The 21238-nt window shown below is 46.7% G+C and overlaps 2 protein-coding genes across 2 annotated transcripts; both read left to right on the forward strand.

Annotated features, from left to right (window-relative positions):
- The first annotated feature begins 780 nt into the window (after window positions 1-780).
- IER3IP1 (immediate early response 3 interacting protein 1) lies at window positions 781-4381 on the forward strand. The gene is made up of 3 exons (XM_064736857.1): window positions 781-1016; window positions 2539-2640; window positions 3494-4381. The coding sequence occupies exons 1-3, from the start codon at window positions 926-928 to the stop codon at window positions 3547-3549; spliced, it is 249 nt and encodes an 82-aa protein (XP_064592927.1). The 5' UTR covers window positions 781-925; the 3' UTR covers window positions 3550-4381.
- Window positions 4382-6789: 2408 nt separating this feature from the next.
- Window positions 6790-19563, forward strand: HDHD2 (haloacid dehalogenase like hydrolase domain containing 2). Its single transcript, XM_064736856.1, has 8 exons — window positions 6790-6838; window positions 7163-7231; window positions 8917-9059; window positions 11069-11277; window positions 13486-13570; window positions 16715-16931; window positions 17669-17732; window positions 18445-19563. The coding sequence occupies exons 3-8, from the start codon at window positions 8959-8961 to the stop codon at window positions 18546-18548; spliced, it is 780 nt and encodes a 259-aa protein (XP_064592926.1). The 5' UTR covers window positions 6790-6838; window positions 7163-7231; window positions 8917-8958; the 3' UTR covers window positions 18549-19563.
- Window positions 19564-21238: the final 1675 nt, after the last annotated feature.

The raw sequence follows: 21238 nt of genomic DNA on the forward strand, positions 1-21238 counted from the left end.
GGACCCAATGAACCCAAGAGGCTCTGACAGATCAATGGACCCAAGGGATCCAGAGGTCTCTGAACGACCAATGGACCCAAGGGATCCACGGGGTTCCAAGGGATCCATGGACTGAAGGCATTCACGGATCCAACGGACCCAAGGGGTTCTGATGGAACCACAGGGCTCCGAGGCATCCATGAACCCGAGGGATCCACGGTCCCGACAGACCCAAGGAGCTCCGAGGGACCCGCGGGGTTCTGAGGGGTCCACGGACTCGAGGGCTCCACGGGGCTCCAAAGGATCCATGGGCGCGAGGGATCCACGGATCCAATGGGCCCAAGGGGCTCCATGGGACCCACGGGGTTCCGAGAGATCCACGGACTCGAGGGATCCACAGGCACCCAAGTGATCCATTGACCAGAGGGATCCATAGATCCAGCGGACTCAAGAGGCTGCAAGGAATCTCCGGGGCGCCGAGGGATCCACGGGGCTCTGCGAGGTCCGCGGGTTCGGCCGGACCCGAGGGGCTCCGAGGGGTTCGGGGTCCCGAGGGATCCGCGGGCGAGCCCGGACTCGAGCGCGGCGGCTGAAGCCGACGGCCACGCCCCCTCCAGACCACGCCCCGTAGGGCGGGCACGGCTCTGCCAGAAGGCCACGCCTCCACAAACCACACCACGCCCTATTGGGCCGGGCTCATCAAGCCACGCCCCATATTTGTCCCGCCTCATAAAGCCACGCCCCCTCCCTGCGCCCCAAACGCGCGGCAGCCGCGGAGAGGCCACGCCCCGTCACAGCCCTTGAGTGAGGTTCCGCCCTCAGGCCCCGCCCCTCCCGTCCGTGAGCGAGGCCCCGCCCCCAGTCCCGCCACGTCTCTCTCGGGCGCCGCTCCCGCTGCCGCTGCCGGTGCCGCTCCCGGGGCCGCCCCGCTGCGCCCCGCCGGGCCATGGCGTTCACGCTCTACTCGCTTCTGCAGGCCTCGCTCCTCATCGTCAATGCCGTGGCCGTGCTGCACGAGGAGCGCTTCCTCCGCCACGGTGAGCCGGGAGGGCCGCCCGGCCTGGGGGGGTGGCCGCGGTGGCCGCGGCCCCGCCGCCGCTCCCTGCCGGGAGCAGCAGCGCACGGGGGAGGGCTTTGGGAATCGGGGTGGGTTTGGGCTTCGGGGATGAATTCCCAGCCGCTTTCCTCGTACCTTTGTCTCTCCTTTTTTTTTTTTTTTTTTTTTTCCCTATAAGTGTCCTTTTTTCCTGCTCATTTTTAACTGTTTCGCGGCCCTTCGTGCCGCGCCTCGGAGTGGTTGGTGTCGTACAAAGGTTTCCTTTTTCTTGCCGTGCCCGGTTCTTGATGAGATGGCGACTCTTTGTCCGTGGGATTCCCAGGGCTGGGCATCCTTGCCCTTCAAAAGAAGCCAAAGCCCTGCAAAAGAGAGAAAATCCACCGACAAAGATCTGCAAAGCCGTGGGGGAAAAAAAAAGGCCAATGATCCACGGTTTCCGAGTTCATTCGTGGGGAGAATCCTGACTTCTCCACGTCAGGCTGAGCCAGGATTGTTGGCAGGAGTGCAGAAGGGCATCCCTTTCCCCTGCTGGATTTGTTTCAATCTGCTCGGTTTGGGTTTGGGCTTTTCTTTGGCTCTCCTGACGAGCAGCTGGAGTTAAAAACGGGAGATGTGGGGACTAGTGGGATGGGTGAAGCCACTTGTCAGCCTCGTGGGATTTGGGAATATAGTTCCAGGCTCATTCCAGTGGGAAGCAGCAGCTGGCAAGGCTGGTCAGGAAGAGGACTCACCCACCACCCTCGGTTTGGTGCCGGGGAGATGAGAAAGGGAGAACAAAAATCACTTAAAAGTGGCCTTTGGAGAAAGAAATGCACACCTTGGGCAGTGGAGCTTGGTGTATTGAGAGGTGCTCCTTGTTCTGCTCCTTCCCAAAATGGTAAGGGCTGCAGCCAGCAGGTTTTAAAAATCCCTGGACACATCCCTGGTCCCATCATGCTGTGTCTGGGCATCGTAAAACTTCAGGACTTCTGCTACACTCAGAAAAATTCCCCAATTTTTTTTCCTCAAAAGTTCTAGCTTTTTTTTTTTACAGCAGTTGGAAAAATCATCACCTCGATTTTTGAATTTGTGCTGGCCGTTCTTCTCTCGTGTGGCCCCTTTTTCAGTGCTGAAGCATCACCACTTCACACCTAGCAGTTATTTGCTATTTTGTTCTCAGTACTGTGAACAGGGTGCAGTTGGTTTAGGGTTTATTTTGACAGCTGTTTTATTTTTTAAGCCCAGATGAACTCACCTGTTAGTCTGGGGACACAGAGAACAGTGGTGTATTAAAAAGGTGAGGGTTTTCTTTACAGAAACATGGATTTGCCATCGCTTAAAGTGAGGTTTAACAGTTTCAGCTTACTGTATAAAAATATGCTTGTGAAATGAGGCTAATTGGGCTATCTATCTGTGTTAGCATAAACTGCATTGAGGATAGATTGCTCGCTAAAATTGCAGCGTTTGTTGTGTGGTTTTGGGGTTTTTTTCCTAAAGTGTGTGTCTGTTTTTATGTGACCCAGTTGGCTGGGGAAGCGATCAAGGGATTGGAGGATTTGGAGAGGAACCAGGAATTAAAGCACAGCTGACAAACCTCATTCGATCAATACGAACTGTTATGAGAGGTAAGGGCACAATATTTACTATTACCATTATGATAATGATGATTATTATTACAATCTGTAATGTCTTGTTTCTGCACTAATCTATACTTCATCCAGGCCTGGACTCTCTGTGAGAGGGTGCAGGCCTCACCTAAAGTGCCCTAATTCTGGTAAAAATGCAAAAACACTCCCTGGCTCTGGCTTATGTTTCTCCTGCTGAGCTTTTGCCTCCCCTTGGGGTTTGGCAGCTGGGAGGAAGTTTGCTGATCAACCAAAGTGTGCAATTAGTGTCAGTCACTTTGTCTAAATCCAACTTTATGGCAAGTACCTGTGAGGGAAATGTAATTCTGGGGTTTCTGAAAGGCAAGCGAGGCTTACATGCCTCAGAAGATGGGGAGAAAAATAGACTCAATTTGCAAGTTACTGATAGTTCTTCATTACGAAGGACACCAAAAATTCATTTTGTAGATGATGGTAGAGAGGGAGTAACAAATCTTAACCTGTCTTACCTATCACTGAGTAAAACCCAAAACGTTTATTCTAAAGCACAGCAAAGCCAAGGACGTAAGCTGAATTTTAGATTGTTTACTTACATTTGGAGAAAGAGTTACTTGTGTTGAAGTTAAAACAGAACTAAAGGCTCTGGGTTAAAGTTAAAACATGCTGTGGAAAAAATACTTCTGCTGTTGCTTTCTACTAATGTCCTTGGGCCTGTCTCCTTCCACTGGCTCCTACTTTACATAGGAAAATGAAATGTATTTCTAAAATTTTGACTGGTTCTGCTCCTTCTCTCAACGTAATATGAAGCTCTGTCATTTTGTGATGTGGAAAGCAAAATTTTCACTATTAATTTCACGTTTTTCTCCCTCTTTAGTGCCACTAATAGCCCTGAACTCCATCACAATCGTTCTCCTCCTGCTGTTTGGCTGAAGACACCTCGTGGAAATCCTTTGGACATCCAAAGAAGCCAGTTGCTGACCACCACTGCTCTGAGTTCCCTGGGATCCAGCACAGTTTAGCTGTCAATCTGACATTCAACTTAAAATAATAAAAGACACTATTTCTATTTATCCCATTTCCTAATGTTCCCTTGCAGTTTCATTAAGCAGGATCACGGGATCAATGCAACAACGCTGCAAACACATTGGACTGTGACCAGTTCTGTTGCTGCCTGTTCATAGTGTTGATTAATTATTAGAGTAAATGTCATAGGATGTTGCAGTGACTGGCAATGGGATGCAGCTTTTAAATGCTTTGTTACTCAGGGATGAATTTCCTTCAGTACGCTCTCCAATTTGTTTTTGAATTGAGAAAAACAACAATGTGTTTGTTTCCATTTCAATTACTACCATGGAACTGTTTAAGAGAACACGAATTAGGCTCTGACAGCATGTCATAAAGAATACTTGTTGTAAAGGTTTGAAGTCCAGCTGTGATATAGAGGGAGATAAAATCAGCTGGGTAAAGTCCTGATTCAGGTTAGCATTGAAAGCTGGATTTTTCTGCTTTGATTGGGGATTTTTGTCTTCAAATCAGTATTTCATACTGATGGTAAAGTCAGTAGCAAATGGGTGCAATTGCAGTGCAAAATTCAAGGAAAAAAAAATTTAAAAATTAAGAAAAAAAAAAAAGCTGTACCTAAAGCTGAGTAACTCTGTGTTAACTTTGGGGATATTAGTGATTAGTATTTGTTACTTTTCTGTCAAGAATTGTTATTATACTTTTTAAAATATGTATTAAACTCTGCGTGGTGATCACTGTGGTCAAAGTGGGGAACCGTTTGTATTCTGAGCTTCCTGGGAAATGTGGGAGGGGAATACCATGGGAGGTGAATACCCTGTGCTTTGCAAACGTATTTCTTTGGGAAAACCCCGAATCTGCAGCCTCTTCTGTTACTGCTCCTTCCCCTGCCCTCCATCATCGTCATCATCATGATTTGTTGAATTAACAGCTTTGAAAGTGCAACTGTGTGTGTGACTTTGCAGTTCTGTGGAAGTGAATGCTCCTAATTGCTTTCCTACCGGTCTTGTCTCAATTAAGACTGCTGAGATAGGTCTGAAGAGGTGATTCTCCTGTATCTTTATAGAAAAGTTAGAATCCTTCATCTGTGCTTCTGCTAAAGTGCTTGACTTTAAATTAAAGAGGGGAGGCCAAGGGAAACCTGGCAGTTTCATTATTTTAAAGCAGCTTAGCCAATCATCTTTTCTCCCAATGTCTTGATGACTAAAGCATATGCTGTTGTATATGAAGAAGAATCTGTAAAACATGTAAATGCATTTAATGTGATCTTCAGTCACAGGTTTTTGCAGAGTAAAGTACATCCAGGAGGAGAGGTTTATGTTGTTTCCTTTTTTCTTGTGATTTTTGTAAATAAATCCTGAATTTCCAAGTTAAGCACTCTCTTTCCCAACTGTCTCTCTCTCTCTCTCTGTGTACAGTGGGGATGTCTCGAAACTCTGTTCTATCCTGTTCCAGATACCAGGGTTACTGCTCTTTTAAGAAATGTGTAACTTTTTCCTCATCCCTGTGGCATGTGGCAATACCATCTCTGCTGTGGAGCTGTATTTTGGTTTATGTAGCAAACCCAATGAGACGTGGCAATGCTGTCCCGAGGCAGAACAGGATCTTCAGGATCCCTGTATTTTAAAACCTGTGGATCTGTTAGAAGTAATTTCTCTGTGATGATCTTTGTGTCAGTCAGAGGTGACAAGGGTACAGCCTTGAGGCTCAGCTGTTCTCACAGATCTCTCTTTGGTGTGTGGAACGTTATGTATTCCTATGAAATTTTTTTGGAAAGAAAAGCAGTGTAACCCCATTTCTGCATCCAGACTTAATTCGTTCTCACTGAAATACAGGCCAGTACTAAAGACTGCAAGCAGCAGCTTTAAAATAACAGGGGTGAAAAGTGATGTTCTCCTTGCTGTGCTTCCAGAGGCGCTGCAGGCACACAGGCAGGAGAGAAGGAGCAGCGGAAATCCCGCACTGGAGGCAAAACTGGGATGAGCTTCACCTGACGGGTGAAAAGTTGGGATTCAAAGTGGGGCAGCATCTGAGGATCAGGTGTGCAGGGAATGAGCAGGGAGTGCAGGGACAGCCAGGGAATAACCACACTGCTGCTGTCCCCTCGCATGGCTTCCATCAGCTCTAGAACAGCGCCGCAGCTGAAACTGCAAAAAACAAGGAACATGCAACATAAAGTTATTACGTGTCTATGCATCCTAGTAATAGCTTGTAAAACTATATATGAAATTAATGCGTTTGTAGGTTAAAATTCATGTTGCAAAATATATAAACTGATATAAATGTGGGATTATAAATATAGGTATAAAAACATATTCACATATAGACATAGTAAGTGGATTATGATATAATAATATATATTATATTATATATGGACATATGGATTTAATGGACACTATGGGCATAATATGGATTTAATTTAAAACATTACATTGTAGATCTATAATGGGAATAATTTCTTCCAAGTATCCTGTATATATATATATATATATATATATATATATATATATACACATATATATACACATATACATATACATATGTATGTATTTATATATAAATATATACTAGTTACCGTGGAGATATTATGGGTAGAATATATCCATATATGGATAACATTTCTATAACGTGTATAGATATGTATAAATATCATAATATTGATATATAAATACATTATTATGTATGATATCCACACAGGGCATAATATATCCATAATATAGAGATTAAAAACATATAGAGATTAAAAAAAAAAGTTTATGGATATCCTTAGTGCATGGCTACGGATACAAACATGTCCATATAGGATATAAGGGATATCATTTACATGATTTATGATCATAGCCACATAGGGTATGATTACATGTTACATACATAGGATAAAGAGGCTGTAACAGGTATAACAATAGGGATATAATGCATAGAACGCGTGTAATTTATATAATTTTTAACCATATCCATGTCACGGTGCGCCCTCAGGGCCCTGCGGGCTGTCCCCCGCGCTGCCTGTCGCGGCTGCCGGACGCCGACCGGCGGCAGGCTCGCTGCGGGCTGAGGTCGGTATTTATTTATGGCAATAATCGTTACACTCTGTTTATTATTTGCAGCGCTTGCGGCGGGCGGGTCCGGCGCGGGAACGGGCGGGCGCGGCTCCGTCAGGACCCCGCGGGCGGCGAGCAGAGCGCGGCGGCGGCGGGAACAGGTCAGCGTCGGGGGAGCCGCGATGGCTGCTCCCCCCTTTCCTCCGCGTGGGCGCGTCCGCCGCGTTGGGCCGCGAACGGGCGGGCGAAACCATCGGCGTCAGGGAAAGGGGAGCTCGCCGCTGTTAGGACTCCCCCAGTAGGGAATGGGCCAGCCCATGTGTCTGTTGTGGGCTGGCGGGAAGGGGTGGTACCATCCCCGAGAGACGGGGGTTTTGGGGGACAGAAAGGCACACCTCTGCCATCCCCATCCTTCCACCGAGGGACATAAATTACCACATATATCTCTCTTAGATATATGAAGAATATATCCCTCTTTCCCTTAGGTTGTGTCTTGTGTTCATCGTGTTCTTGTCCCAGAGACCGGGGCTGGGGTGTCCCTTTGTCCTGACAAGGTGAGTTTTCCTTGGGATGTTATTAGGAAAACTGAGGTTCTGGAGGCTTTTTAGGACTTCTTGGCGGTCCATGAGCTTTTCCCTTAACATTAGGGTGTGCTGAAAATGGCTCTGCTGATAACTTCCGTATTTCCCAAATAAATGGACTGTGAACAGCAGAACCGATGGAAATGTAGGGTAAAAATAAAATAGTAACAGTAAAATAAAAACAGTAACAGTAATAATAATAGTGATAATAATAATGATAGCAGCAATTTCCATTGAAATTGATGAAGCTTCTTATGGAGTTCTGTTTTCAGCTGTGTGTCTTTAGCATTTAACTTTGGCTTTAACAGTAAGAGAAGCCTTTTTATTTATTTTCTTATTGCAGAGAACCAGCAGGAATAACAGTAGTGGAACATCAAAGTTTCCTGGTGTGTGTGTGTGTGTGTGCGTGCCACGTACCTGCGACCCCAGGCCCGCATGACCATTTATAAAAATGTCTGCAAAGATAAAACTGACAGAAATCTATTAGAGCAGGTTCCAGTCATGGTGTTGACTACTTTGTGTGCTTTTTAGAAAGTACAGACATGCTACATGCTGTATGTAACTAAACCAGCTGGACGCAAAATTGTGGTCACTCTTAGGGTTGTGAGATCCCAGAGTGGTTTGGGTATAAAGGGACCTTAAAACTCATCCAGTGCCATCCCCTGCCATGTGCAGGGACACGTTCCACTGTCCCAGATTGCTCCCAGCCCCATCCAGCCTGGCCTTGGGCACTGCCAGAGATCCAGGGGCAGCCACAGCTGCTCTGGGCACCCTGGGCCAGGGCCTGCCCACCCTCCCAGCCAGCAATTCCTCATTCCCAATGTGCCAAAATCTGTCCCTGCCCTCTGGCAGTGGGAGCCATTGCCTGGGTGCTGTCCTTCCATCACTTGGAAATTGTCCCTTAGGTACTGAAAAGCCAAATTCAGATCACCCCAAAGCTTTTCTTCTGTAATCCCAACTCTCTCGGCCTTTTCAGATTGTTCTTGTCTAATGAAAAGGAGAAAATCATGCTGCCTTGGACGTTTTTGAGAAACAGCTCCTCAGACTTGTTCATAGAGTAAAATGCAGTGCTCGCAGCCCAAATGAGTGGGAAGTGTTTGTTTCTGGAGACAGATCTTTAACCAAGGGACTCAAACATCACCTCTCTGTTCACCTGGTGCCTTTGCCCTTCAAATCCTGGCTTTTAGTTTGGGCTGAATATGTGGAACCAGAAAAACTGCCCCTTTTGCAAGTGTGGAGTGACCCTTTGTGGTGCTGGATTTGCCTGAGCCCTGAGAGCTTCCTGGCTAAAAATCGGAAAAAGTCCTGACTGAGCTGCCTCAGAGTGGCTGTGGTATGGGCTGCATCACTCTTACAAAAACAAAATCAACAATTTCCACTTTGGTTGGGCATTTTGAGCTTTACAGCCAAAATGCAGCTTTAGAGACGCACTTTAGAGCACTGTGTCTTTATTTTTACTGTTGGTGTCGGCGGGACTTGCTGAGGCCTTGCGCCAGCAATCCCAGGCCTAATGGCCTCCTCTCTCCTCAGAACCCTTGAGTCCTTCAGACAACTTTATTTTATTTTGATGCACTTAAAGAACAAACAGCACCTGATTTCCACAGAGTCTTTGTGAGGAAAAACACCCCACTCCAAATCAGTTATGTGGGTTTTTTTAGCTCCTCAGCAGTCTCAGGTGCCTCGGCCTGTCCCTGGGCGTGATGGCGGCATGGCGCGCTCTGAAGGCCGTGCTGGTGGATCTCAATGGCACCCTCCACATCGAGGACTCTGCTGTGCCCGGCGCCCAGGAGGCCCTCAAAAGGCAAGTTTCCCTTCTCTTCTGGGTTTGCTCTGGGAGGTTATGTCAGTGCTGTTTGCACAAAGGGGTGGGTGAGTGGGGTGAGCACACGGCTGAATCCTTTGCGCTGTGTTCATGCCAGGAGAGCTCGGTAAAGGCTGGACAGAGATACTGGTGTCACCTGAGCCCCTGCTGCTTTCCTCAGTGGCTCTTCCTGTGTTTTCTGGGCCTTTTCTAGACATAAAACCCCCAATATTCAGGGTGTCTCCACTGATTCACAGGTGAGACAGCCACAGCTGAAGCTGAGTTCTAGTGAATTACCCCAAAATCAGTTCAGCTGAGCTGTTCCTTGGGGCTCTGATCATCAAATCTTTTAGATCTGTGCTGAGATAAAGTGGGATAACAGAAAAGCTTGGTCAAGGGAGCAAGGCAACTTCGGCAGTGTTTTCATTTCATTCAGACAATGCTTTTCTCAGTTATTACTGTTTTTAAAGTTTCTTTCTGCTCGGTAGGCAACCTCATTTTTTTTTACTTTTGTAGGAATTTCAACACATTAATAAACAGGGCAGTCAAATTAACTCCTTCTCTCTCTTTTGAGGTCGAGAGGAAAAAATCATAATATTTTTTATTTTATGATCAACCAGGAGACTCTTTTATCAGCTCATACCTGTGAATGGTCAATGTAAAACAAGTGAAGAAGGAAGTGGCAGGAGAAAGCAAGTCTCCAACTTTATTCTGATGTTCTCCACACAGTCCTGATGCCTGTGTTTGTTCCTATAGCAACAGAGAAAGTGATGGTGGGGGAATAATTAAAGGGAATGCTGTTGAAACTGTCACTTAAAATTATTTGATTGTTTGGTAGCATTTACTGTCAGCACAGGGCAATAATGTGGTTTTATGTGATACTGGTGTTTCTCAGGAAAGGGGGAAATGGCTGCAGAAGCTGGCATAAAACAACCACCAAGGTAACACAGGCTCCTGGAGCCTCCTGAACGAGCCACAGCTGCTGGGAAATTCACCCTGCAGTGGAGTTCATATATGAATTCATCATCAAGTTTATTTTGTTTGCTAATTTTGATCAAGAAGCAGGACTGTCTTATTTATTGTGTAGTTTGAATAAAAAGACTTTTCAGATTAGTTATCATGGATGTGCTGGCTGCTGCTGTGAAGAGGGAGCTGCAATCACATTTTTCCTCAAGAATCTTTGTGGTAGATGAGGGAGAGGAGGGGAGGATGACTTCACTTGGTCGGGGGGGTGTAATTCTTGCTCTCTGTTCCACATCACACAAATTTTTGTGTGGCACCAGTCACACGTGTGCTCTTTGCATCTGTCTTGGAATCTCTGCTGGTCACAGTGACCCCAAGATGTGTTACAAAGTCTCTTTTCCCAGCCCGGCAGTTGAAGAAGGAGTCAGAGCTCTTCTCATTCTCAAGGTTGTTTATTGCTTCTTATCTATAAAATTCTTTCTCCGACCTGCTGAGGTCTGTCTTGTAGGTCAGGTTGTGGCACACTGCCCCATCCTTGGGGTAGTGTTATCTTTTTATACTATAAACTATGTGTACACTATTTACAATAACTTCCCAATACCTATCACCTATGTTAGACAGTGAGCTTCTACTCTAAACCAATCCAAAAGTGCCAACATCCCCCAGAAGATGGAGGCCAAGAAGAAGGAAAAGGACAAGGCACGCCCAAATTCCTCCATTCTGGGACCCTGAGCCCCCATTCTAAAAACCCCAAAAGTCTATTTTTCACCCAGTGATGAATTCACTATCATTCTACTTAAAGTTTCATAAGGCTTGTAAATCCTCATATAAAGGTTGGTATTTTTTATCATGGGTTAAGATCAAAGTCACAGGTGTCTTGGGCTCTGTGCCAGGGTCTCGGAGCCCCCTGGGCAGGGGTTCGAGAAGAAGAATTTCCTGGGTTCTGACACATCTGCAGCCCTTGGGGCTGTTTTTAGCCCCAGAGAGAAGCAGAGGTGTGGGAACAGGAGGAGCCTGTGTCCAGTTTGCCCCTGTGTCCCCCCCAGGCTGCGTGGTGCCCCGCTGACCGTGCGGTTTGTGACCAACACCACCAAGGAGAGCAAGAGGGACCTGCTGGAGCGGCTGACGCGCCTGGGCTTTGACATCGCCGAGCACGAGATCTTCACCTCCCTGACAGCAGCCAGGAACCTCCTGGAGCAGCAGCAGGTGCGGCCCCTGCTCCTGGTGGATGACAAGGCCCTGCCTGATTTCACAGGTGAGGTGCTCAGGAAGCAGCTAATTAATGAACAGCAATTAACGAGACGTTGTGCTCTCGATCGTCTACAGACCACCAGCCATGGTGGAGCCTGAAATGTGGAATGCTGCAGGGTCATAAAGGTCCTTTCTTCATTTTAAATCAAACATCAAACAGCCTGAAGTTGTATCTACTTGAGGAGCAGTGGGAATGGCAGCCAAGGCCTTCAGATAGTCAGGAATTCAGGTAAAACTCAGTGCTTTCCATTAATTTCCAGTGTAAAATATGAAGTAATAGTTATCCACCAGGTTTTTGGTGCTTTATTGGACCTACCAGTGCTGATTTTTTCTGTAGCAAAGATGTGTCAATTTGTGCAATACCTGACTTCCAGCAGAGGTTTTACTCATAAAGAGCAGAAAAAACTGTGTGTAGGCACACGCAGCAGGCTGTTTCTTTGTTAATAGATTATTATTAAATGCAAAATCTCCAGACAATTATTGCTGATCTTATATTGAACATTTAGGTTTCACCCCATGTACTTGGATACCTTCACTGGTGACAGAAGGTTCATCAGCCTGAGTCCTCTAAATTGTCCTGCCTAAAGACTTGGTTAAAATCTGCTTTGCTGACAGATGCTCCCATTTCCCTCCCTCAGTAATCAGGGGAGCAGAAAATGATGTATTCTCACTTGGATATCAAGAGTAGCAAAGATACCCACATTTTTAACATACTTAGAGTTGAAAACTGTATACTGTACACTCAAAATTTCTTATTTAAAGCAAGGCAAGCAGAAGTTTGGATGGGTTGCCTTGCCCTTGCCTTACAAACTGAAATATTTTGGCTGTGTAATTTAAGTAGGTTGTAATCTTGCCAGGATCTAGAGTTTCCTGTTAAATTTTGGTGCCATTGTCTGGTCAGAAATTTTCAGAGGGGTCAATGTTCAGGAGAAAAACCTCTGTGAGAGCAGTGAAACCTGGTAATCTGTTCTACCTAACAGCATATCCAGAGAAATGTGCCCCCAGCAATATTCAGCAATATTTGTGCTCCAGGAAGGCTTTCCTGGATGAGAAACAGCAGAGGCAGCAGCTCTTTCACTGACAGCATTTAAATCAGCTCAGTCTCCATGGTTTTGGGATCTTTCCATCAGTTTTTCGGGAGCTGATGCTAATTTCGTAAAAGATGGCACAGTCACAGGTAACTTGGGGTCACATTGGTTCATCATCTGTATTGCTGGAGTCTGGAGTGGGTTGTTAGATTTGTTTTTTCTACAAGGGCTTTGGCTCACATATCCCCAGTGCTGCTTTTGGAACATGTAAGTACAGTGGAGAGTGCTTTAAATTCCAGTTAATGGCTGCTATTGAGCCGTTCTTGGCTAATCTCTCCCTTAAAGTTGGGCACAGGCAGATGAAGGAATCCTTTCCTGGTTTAAGGGCTCAGATGTTTCTGGACGATGTCACAAACCCACCATGGCACCTCTGAGTGGATGTTCTGCTGGCAGAGCCACCTGAGGAACATGCAGCAGGAGACCTGAGCCAGCCAGGAGCTCTGGTGGTGCTGCTAAAGGTGCAGAGTGTGTGTCTGAAGGTGGAACAAAATCCTCAGCTGATAACATGCCACTAGGGAAAACCTCCTGCTGGTGCTGCTCTGCTTCCACTGCTGGTTCTGTCCAGGGGTGGGACTGCAGTGGAGCTGTTCCCAAGGGCACTAAACCACCTTGAAAAAAACCTTCCAGAAAAGCCCAAATTTATCTAGGCTAACAGCTTTTGGGCCCTGTTGCAGTACTGTCTTTATTGCCAGAATCAGACTGGTGCATGGAACAACAGTCAGTAGATATTTCCTGTGGCTAGAGGGAATAGAAAAACTGAATGGGATTCACTTGAATTCCTGCTTTACTGTCTTACAAAGCACATAAATGTATGTAGAGAGGGGTTCTCAGATGGCAAGCAGTCATTCAGTTAAAAAAGGGATTTTTGTGTCCTGCTGCATTTCAGTGGGAGCAGTAGCAGAATTATCCCACAGCTGCTGTTAAGACTGTCCAGATCCTAGAGGATGGAACAGTCTGGACAGACCAGTACCTCTTCCACAGATGCTTTCTTCATCTGTAAAAGACATAAAAGCAGTCTCTGTGCTATGACTGTGTCTGAAAATGCTTGGTTTTGCCTTAAAGTGATTAAATGCACTTTGCTGACTGTGGGCTGCTAAGTGTGAATGAAATCTTGTCTTTCCTAGGGATTGGCACAGATAACCCCAATGCTGTGGTGGTGGGACTGGCTCCTGAGCACTTCCACTACGAGATGATGAACAAAGCCTTTCGGTAAGGCAGCCCCTGGCAGGGGCTGGAGGGGGGGGGCTGTCTTCTGCTGGGCCCTCTTTCTGGGAATAAAAGAGTGGTAGGAATATCACACACTATGCAGCTTGTGAGGGAGCCACTAATCTTGTGGGATTTGGGTTCTCCACCAGGAACTTGAGGCAGTCCAGACCTCATTTTTACAGCTTTCAGGCTAAATAATGCAGAAGTGCAGTCACAGCTGTCACTGAGGGGAAAAGTTAGCAATTCATCAAGGGGAAATACACAAAACTAGGGATGTGGGGAAGCAGTCACAGAATTACTTGGGTTGGAAAAGACCCCCATCCCATGGAGTTCAACCTGTGACCAATACCCACTGTGTCACCAGCCCAGAGCACTGAGTGCCGCGTCCAGGCCTTCCTTGGACACCTCCAGGGATGGGGACTCCAACACCTCCCTGGGCATCTCCTTCCAATACCTGGCCAGGCTTTCCATGGACAAATTCCTCCTGATGTCCAACCTGTACCTGCCCTGACACAGCCTGAGGCTGTTTCCTTTTCTCCAAGTGGAGAGGCAGATTCTGTGTTGAAAGCCCAGCCTGCAGAGCCTGTGTGCTGTTAGGGAAGGAATCCAGTGTTCAGGGCAGATTATTCCTTACCTGCCTAATGCAGGATATCCAACAGTATCTTCTGAAGGATCTTCTGTTCAGGAATGACCAGCACAACCTGTTGGTCCAGGTGGACTGTGGAGCTGATCTTGAGTATTTTATTTTTAATGCTCTTTTTGCCTCTAGGCTGAGGGGTAAGTCAGAGCCACACTCCATCTGTGACCATTCATGAGTGCAGAACCATGTGTTCTTCTCACTGGTTCTGACTTGACCCCACACTATATTTTAACTTGAAAAGCCTGTTCAGCTTTCAGACTCTGGGTGTGAGCCTGTACGTGAGCATAGCCCTGGTGATGTGTGGAATGAGCCCTTCCCCATCTTTGCTCACTGGATAGGGGCTACCATAGTTCTGCACCTTGAAATCCAGTGAAAACCCTCATACCAAACACCTTAACCTGTCTTTAAATCATAAAATTAGAAGAGGGAGTATCAGTTACTGCCCACCAGTGTCTTAGGGAGGTTTCTTGGAGTGAGAGGCCAATGCTGTCCTCATCTGCTGCCAGTTCTGTGTTACATCAACAGATGTTGACCCAAACTGACCCTGTCTGCCTGGTTAGTGAGCCTTGCCAAAGGCATTGATTTTGGAATTTTACTTGGGGTCATGAGTGGACTCTTAATTTCACAACTGCATGAGCTTAACTTGCTCACTGTCCCAGTGCTTACATCAATTGATTTGTATTTCTGTCCTAAATATATTAATTGTTGAATAATATCCATCATTTGCTTCAGGCTGAAGAACAAGACACTTTAAAAAAGCCAGGATGGGTTCTGTCTGGCCTGTAACACCTCACTGATTTGTTCTGGTGTTTCCCCCCATTCTCTGTGGGGGATAAACTTTTGCTGGTGTCAGTTCTATTAGATCTGATGGAAACACTGGGCACAGGCACATTCTCTTCTTGTCGAGCCTTGCCCTATTCCTTCCCCTTTACTGCTCAATAATTAAGTCACTTGGGATTTGCATTGAAAATGGAATTGCATCGGGATTGCAGAACTCTGAGGTGAATCTGATTAAATGCAGATATCTAAGCGCAGGTTCCTGTGTCTGTGCTGATGATCTGGGCTCTGGAGGGATAAGAGAGGCACTTCAGGGCATTTTTTTACCTAATAGTGCTTAAAATAGGGCAGTTGAACTGTGCCCTAGGAGTGCCTTTTCCTCTGCACCAACTGTGAGGAGCCCAGGCTGACTAATTATGTGGTAGGCAACTATTCCATTGACACCCAACATTAACTTAGGTAAATCTAACCCAACACGAGTCCCAAAACGAGATACACAGAGTCTGGCCGTTCTCCAGGCACCACTTGAAATGACTGAGACTAAATTTCTCTTCCTTTATAAGTGGGATTTTGATGCCATGTTTGAAAGAATTCTCTCAGGTGAGATCTCTCCTGCAAACTGCTGAACGTAGTGGTTGTAGTGATGCTGTCAAATTAAATTTTTCTGTGTCCTAGAGGCATCCTCCCATCATGAACCATGTCTGGCTGCTCACAGAAACACAACCCAGCTCTCTTCTTGTTCAGCTTGCTTTGGAATGCATTGATTCAATAGGTGTGTTTTGCGATAATTAAGTGAAATGAAATATCATTTATGCCCTACTCAGAGCTTCCAGACTGCTCTGCAGACATCCTCCAAGGAGAATCCAGCTCACCTCAGCCAGCCTCCTACAACAGGGGCAAAGCAAGACTTCGTTTTCTTAAAGGCTTTTGTTTTTGTTTTGTTTTGTTTTGTAAATCAGGGGTTGAGGGGAAAATGAAACCTCCTTTCTGCCCTGAGAGTAACAGCTAATGTTTTACACTGGTGAGATAAAGATTGGAATGACCTGCATTACCTGGAGAAAGTGTAAAATCAAAGGGAAGATGTTTGGCAGTGCAGAAGGCAGTTCAGTGCTTGTTGCACTGAAACTTGGGAGGGGAGGACTGCAATAATTGCTGTGCTTGGTGCACCAGGAGCATTCCTGTAGTGCAGCACCTACACAGCTTCCCTTTGCTGCAGGACAGGGGGATGTAGTGTCTGCTGTAAGGAAAATCTGCTGGGCACATAACAGAAATGGGAGAGCCAGAGATGAGTTGCAGGTTCTGTGGAATTGAGCCTGCTCAGACTCCCAGGGTTAACAGGGAAATTCAGAGGGACATGAATGCCTCAAATGGCTTTGAGGTTTTTTTAATGTAATTTCTTACTGTAATTCCTTCATTGCTAAAATATAAAGGTCAAATTATTCATCCTGTACTTGTAAGAAATTGTTCCCTGTGAGGGTGGGCAGGCCGTGGCCCAGGGTGCCCAGAGCAGCTGTGGCTGCCCCTGGATCCCTGGCAGTGTCCAAGGCCAGGCTGGATGGGGCTTGGAGCAGCCTGGGATGGTGGAAGGGGGTGGAATGAGATCAACTTTAAAGTCCCTTCCAACCCAAACCATTCTGGGACTGTGTGAAAGCCTCTTGAGGCCTTCAGTTGTAAATATACTTCCTTTAATAGAATTTTTGTGCTCTCTTCTTCATTCATTCATTCTTTAGGTTGATTTTGGATGGGGCACCTCTCATAGCGATCCACAAAGCCAGGTATTTCAAGAAGAAGGATGGCCTGTGTCTGGGACCTGGACCTTTTGTGACAGGGCTGGAGTATGCAACAGACACCAAAGCCACCGTGGTGGGGAAGCCAGAGAAGACTTTCTTCCTGGAGGCTCTGCGGGGCACGGGCTGTGCCCCCGAGGAGGCCGTCATGATCGGAGACGTACGTGGGCACAAACCCTCCCCACTGCCTGGCCTGCAGTGCTGCCCTCTGGGGCAGGCAGGGCCTCAAAGGGGGATCCAGAACATGGAACTGTCATTTCTAGAGAGAAAACAGAGCTGGGGAAGGACCCATGAACGGCTGAGGGAGCTGGGAAGGGGCTGAGCCTGGAGCAAAGGAGGCTCAGGGGGCCCTTGTGGCTCTGCACAGCTCCTGACAGGAGGGGACAGCCGGGGGGAACGGGGCTGTGCTCCAGGGAACAGGGACAGGAGCAGAGGGAACGGCCTCAGGCTGGGCCAGAGGAAGTTTAGATGAGATATTAGAGAAAAATCTTCATGAAATAAGACTTTGAGCACTGGCACAGGCTGCCTAGAGCATTGGTGGAGTCCCCATCCCTGGAGGGGTTTAAAAGCTGTGTGGATGTGTGGGACATGGGTCACTGGTGGCCTGCACAGTGCTGGGGAAATGGTTGGCCTCAATGGTCTTAGAGGGGCTTTCCAACCTAAACAATTCCATGAAAGTTCACAGGATTTAGTGTATAATCCATGGGGTTTTCTCTCTTACTTCAGTCGCTGTTTGATCAGGCAGAGAGCACACACAAAACCACTCCTGTGACAGTGTGACCGATGGGGTAGCTGAAAGATCTGACTCTGTGTCACTGCTTTTAAGTGATGTGCAAAGCAGAGAAGGTTATGGAAGTGTCTGTGCCCCCTAACCTCTGCTCTCCTGCTGTGTCCCAGGACTGCAGGGATGATGTTGGTGGTGCCCAGCAGGCAGGCATGCGTGGGATTTTGGTAAGGACAGGTAAGTACTCAATGGATTGATCATTTCAGGAGACAGTGTGCCTTCAGTGGTGTCACCGTGTGCCCAGAAGTGAAGGGGCTCTGAGCTGTGGGGCCAGCCCCCACCTTCCACATCCCTGCTGGGGTGGGGCAGAGGCAGCTTGTCAAGCAGAGCATTGTGACAGCAGGGCTAGAGCACAGCACAGACCCCAGCTGATGGCAGGCTGACCAAAGTCATGGATGGGGACAGCTGCTCTTGTAGGTGTGAATTTTTGCTCTGACTCAAAAATCCAGAGCAGTAATCACAGAACAGAGGGAGCTGTTACTGTCACACCTTGGATTGCCAAAATCAGTCACAGCGATGTAACCTCTGATTGTGCAGGAGCTCTGGTGACATTCCTTAACAATTACAAATGTAATTTTGCTTTGTATGGAAGTGGAACCTGGAGGGATTGACAGGTATTGTTTGTGTTGTTGATGGACCTATGGACTGGGAAAGGTCTCTTTGAGGTGGCAGCTGCTCATGCCACACAGTGTGATATGTTGAAAATGAAGGGAAGTTATCCTCCTTTTCTTGAGAAGAGTCTTCAGGGAGGTGCTCTTCATCAGGAACTGCAGTGATAGAACAGGGAGTATTGGGTTCAAAATGAAAGACATGAAATTTAGGTTAGAGATTTTAGGAAGGGGGGAAAAAAAGGAGTTTGGTAAACTAACTTTGTGTTAATCTGTTACAGGTAAATACCGTCCAGCAGATGAAAACAAAATTAACCCGGCTCCCTACTTGACCTGTGAGAATTTCCCAGAGGCAGTGGAACATATCCTGAAGCAGATGTTGTGAGAAAGGGAACAGGTAGCTTGAAGAAACATCTGTTTCACACAATTTCCTTCATACTTGCTTCAAAAATTAAGTCCCAAGATCAGTGCATGCGTGGCATCCACCAGAAACCACCCTGGGCTGTGAGGGGCAGGGGATCCATGTGGGCCCATCACAGGCACACACACAGGGCAGTGTTTCCTTATTTCCACTTTTCAAAGAATACCTGATGAAAAGTGCCATCAGGAAAGTGTCACCTTCTGCAGAATAAGCTAAACTGAAAACATGCACTGAAAACACTCGAGTAAATAAAGCCCAGACAGAGCCTTAGAGCTCAGTGGCTTGTAGTGATTTCACTGATGGCTCTGCTCTGCTCTGACTTAAAGGTAGAGATTATGCTCATTTAGAAGAGACTCTTAAATGAAAATATCACCATTGCTTAATAATAACTACTCTGCCTGTCTTTCATTAGAGATCCTGTTATTTGCTTTTCAAATTTTACATAAAATTAAAAACTGTCAGCATTTTACAGATGTTTTAATTAGATCCTGTTATTAAAAAGAATGATACAGAAACAAAACTCTGGTATTAAATGCCTTAGAGACTGTGACTTTTTAAAATTAGTCTTCAGCAGGGTCCTATTAATGCTACAGTTGCAAAATTTCACTTTTGTTGGGGATTTTTTTGTTTCTTTTTAATGTTATGGAAAAAATCCTTCACAAGCCATGGGGACAGATTCCACTTTTTACAGTTGGTTAGCAGAGCTGTAAAATGGAATTTAATTCTGTAGCGTGCAATGCTTTTCCTATGTACTACATCCCCCAATATGAACCAACTTTGTAATGATGGTAAATGGCTTTTCTGGTCCATTTGCAAACTGTAATAATCAAAGTCCTTTACAGTTGTTTTACAGTGCTCCTGTGTGTTAAATTATTAGATTGTAATTATGCATTACTGGAGTATTAACCTTATTGAAAATACAGTTTTGTGTTAATGAGCCATGCTTGTTCTTGTTAAACAAAACCATGGTGATGAATGAATTCCTCACGTGTGACAGTGTCTCTCTGCAGCCTCCCTTGGTGGGTGGTTACTACGTTCAGATTTAGACTATGCCAGGAACAGAATGGGTGTATGGAGGAGATTTTGCAGTAGAAACTCAAGAATAAATCACAGAATCTCAGAATCATTTAGGCTGGAAAAGTTACCTAAGATCATCGAGTCCAACCATTCCCCAGCACAGCCAAGGCCAGCAGTGACCCACATCCTCAGGTGCCACATCCATATGGCTTTTAAATCCCTCCAGGGATGGGGACTGCACCACTGCCCTGGGCAGCTGTCTCAGGCCTGGACAATCTTTCCCAGGAAAAAATAATTCCAAATATCTAACCTGAACCTTCCCTGGTGCCACTTGAGGTTGTTTCCTCTCATCATGATACTTTCTGCCTGGGACAAGAGACCTCTGAGGAACAGAAGCCATCTTTAGATAGTGTCTGTGGGCCTTCGTACTGCCAGCTTCAGTTTTGCATAAATTCACACATCTGGGTTTTGTGCCAGCCATTCTGAACCTGTTGGTTTCTGCTTGGAAGGATGGATGTGAGGGAGGTCTGTGGCCTGGGGTCACACTCAGGTGCAGGAGGTGGGAGATGTACCAGCAAAATCCTGTGAAGGTATTTCCCTTGGAGACTTCCAATAATGTGTGACTGATGCAGGAATAAAAGGGACTGTCAGTGCCTCAGAGGTCCTGGAATGTGCTGGAAAGTTTGCACAACCCTGGTGCTTGGAATGCAGACACACACCAGCCCAAGGAAACCTGAGAACTGCATGGAGGGGAAGTGTATTGGTGAGCAAGGAGGAGGGTGAGAGAGGGCAGTGATGGGACCTGGACCCTGAAAAAATGACAAAAAATGAAAAAATGTTGGAATTTCTAATGGGAAGAGTGCAGGACGTGTGTCAGTGCTGGCTGCACCTGGCCATGAGTGTGAGCAGGACAGTCCAGCTGGGGAACATTTGGCACACACAGCCTGCACTGCTCCCTGCAGCACCCACGGGCAGGGCAGGCTGGCACACCTGGGAAGGGACTGCAGCATCCCTCCAAGGAGAACAGGCTGAGGGAGCTGGGGCTGTGCAGGGCTGTGGGAGGGCCCTCAGTCCTCCTGGCTGTCCCTGGCTGTCCCTGTGTGCAGGGAGGGACAGAGCAGGGCCCAGGATCTGCTCCAGGCCCAGCAATGGCACCAGAGCCACGGGCAGGGACTGAGCCCAGCAATTCCCCTGCACAGGAGGCACAAAAACAGAGACCAGAGAGGAGTGGAGTCTCCCTCACCAAGGATATTCCAGAGCCCTCTGGACACAATGCTGTGCCCTGTGCTCTGGGATGGCCCTGCTGCAGCAGGGATGTGGTGCCAGCTGTGATCCCCTCTGGTCCCTTCCAACCTGACCCATGCTGGGGTTCTGCGATTCTGCTTTATGGCTGGCTGCAAACCAGCATTAGCTAGCCACCAATTTAGTTAATTATCCTAAATTTGCTGATTTTCTGCAGTTTTTCTCTAATTCCTTGCCTTTTTCACTTTGGCAATACCCCAAACCAACGGTACAATAACATGCTTCAAGGCTTTGAACTCAGCGGAAAATAGTGACAAACTAGCCAAATTTACATGTCCTGCTAATTTCACTGAAAACTCCTATTTTGTGTTTCATTAAGAAGGGTGCAAGTCTCT

The sequence above is a fragment of the Zonotrichia leucophrys genome, chromosome Z (genome assembly GCF_028769735.1).
Source record: "Zonotrichia leucophrys gambelii isolate GWCS_2022_RI chromosome Z, RI_Zleu_2.0, whole genome shotgun sequence".
In the NCBI taxonomy this organism is placed as follows: Eukaryota; Metazoa; Chordata; class Aves; order Passeriformes; family Passerellidae; genus Zonotrichia; species Zonotrichia leucophrys.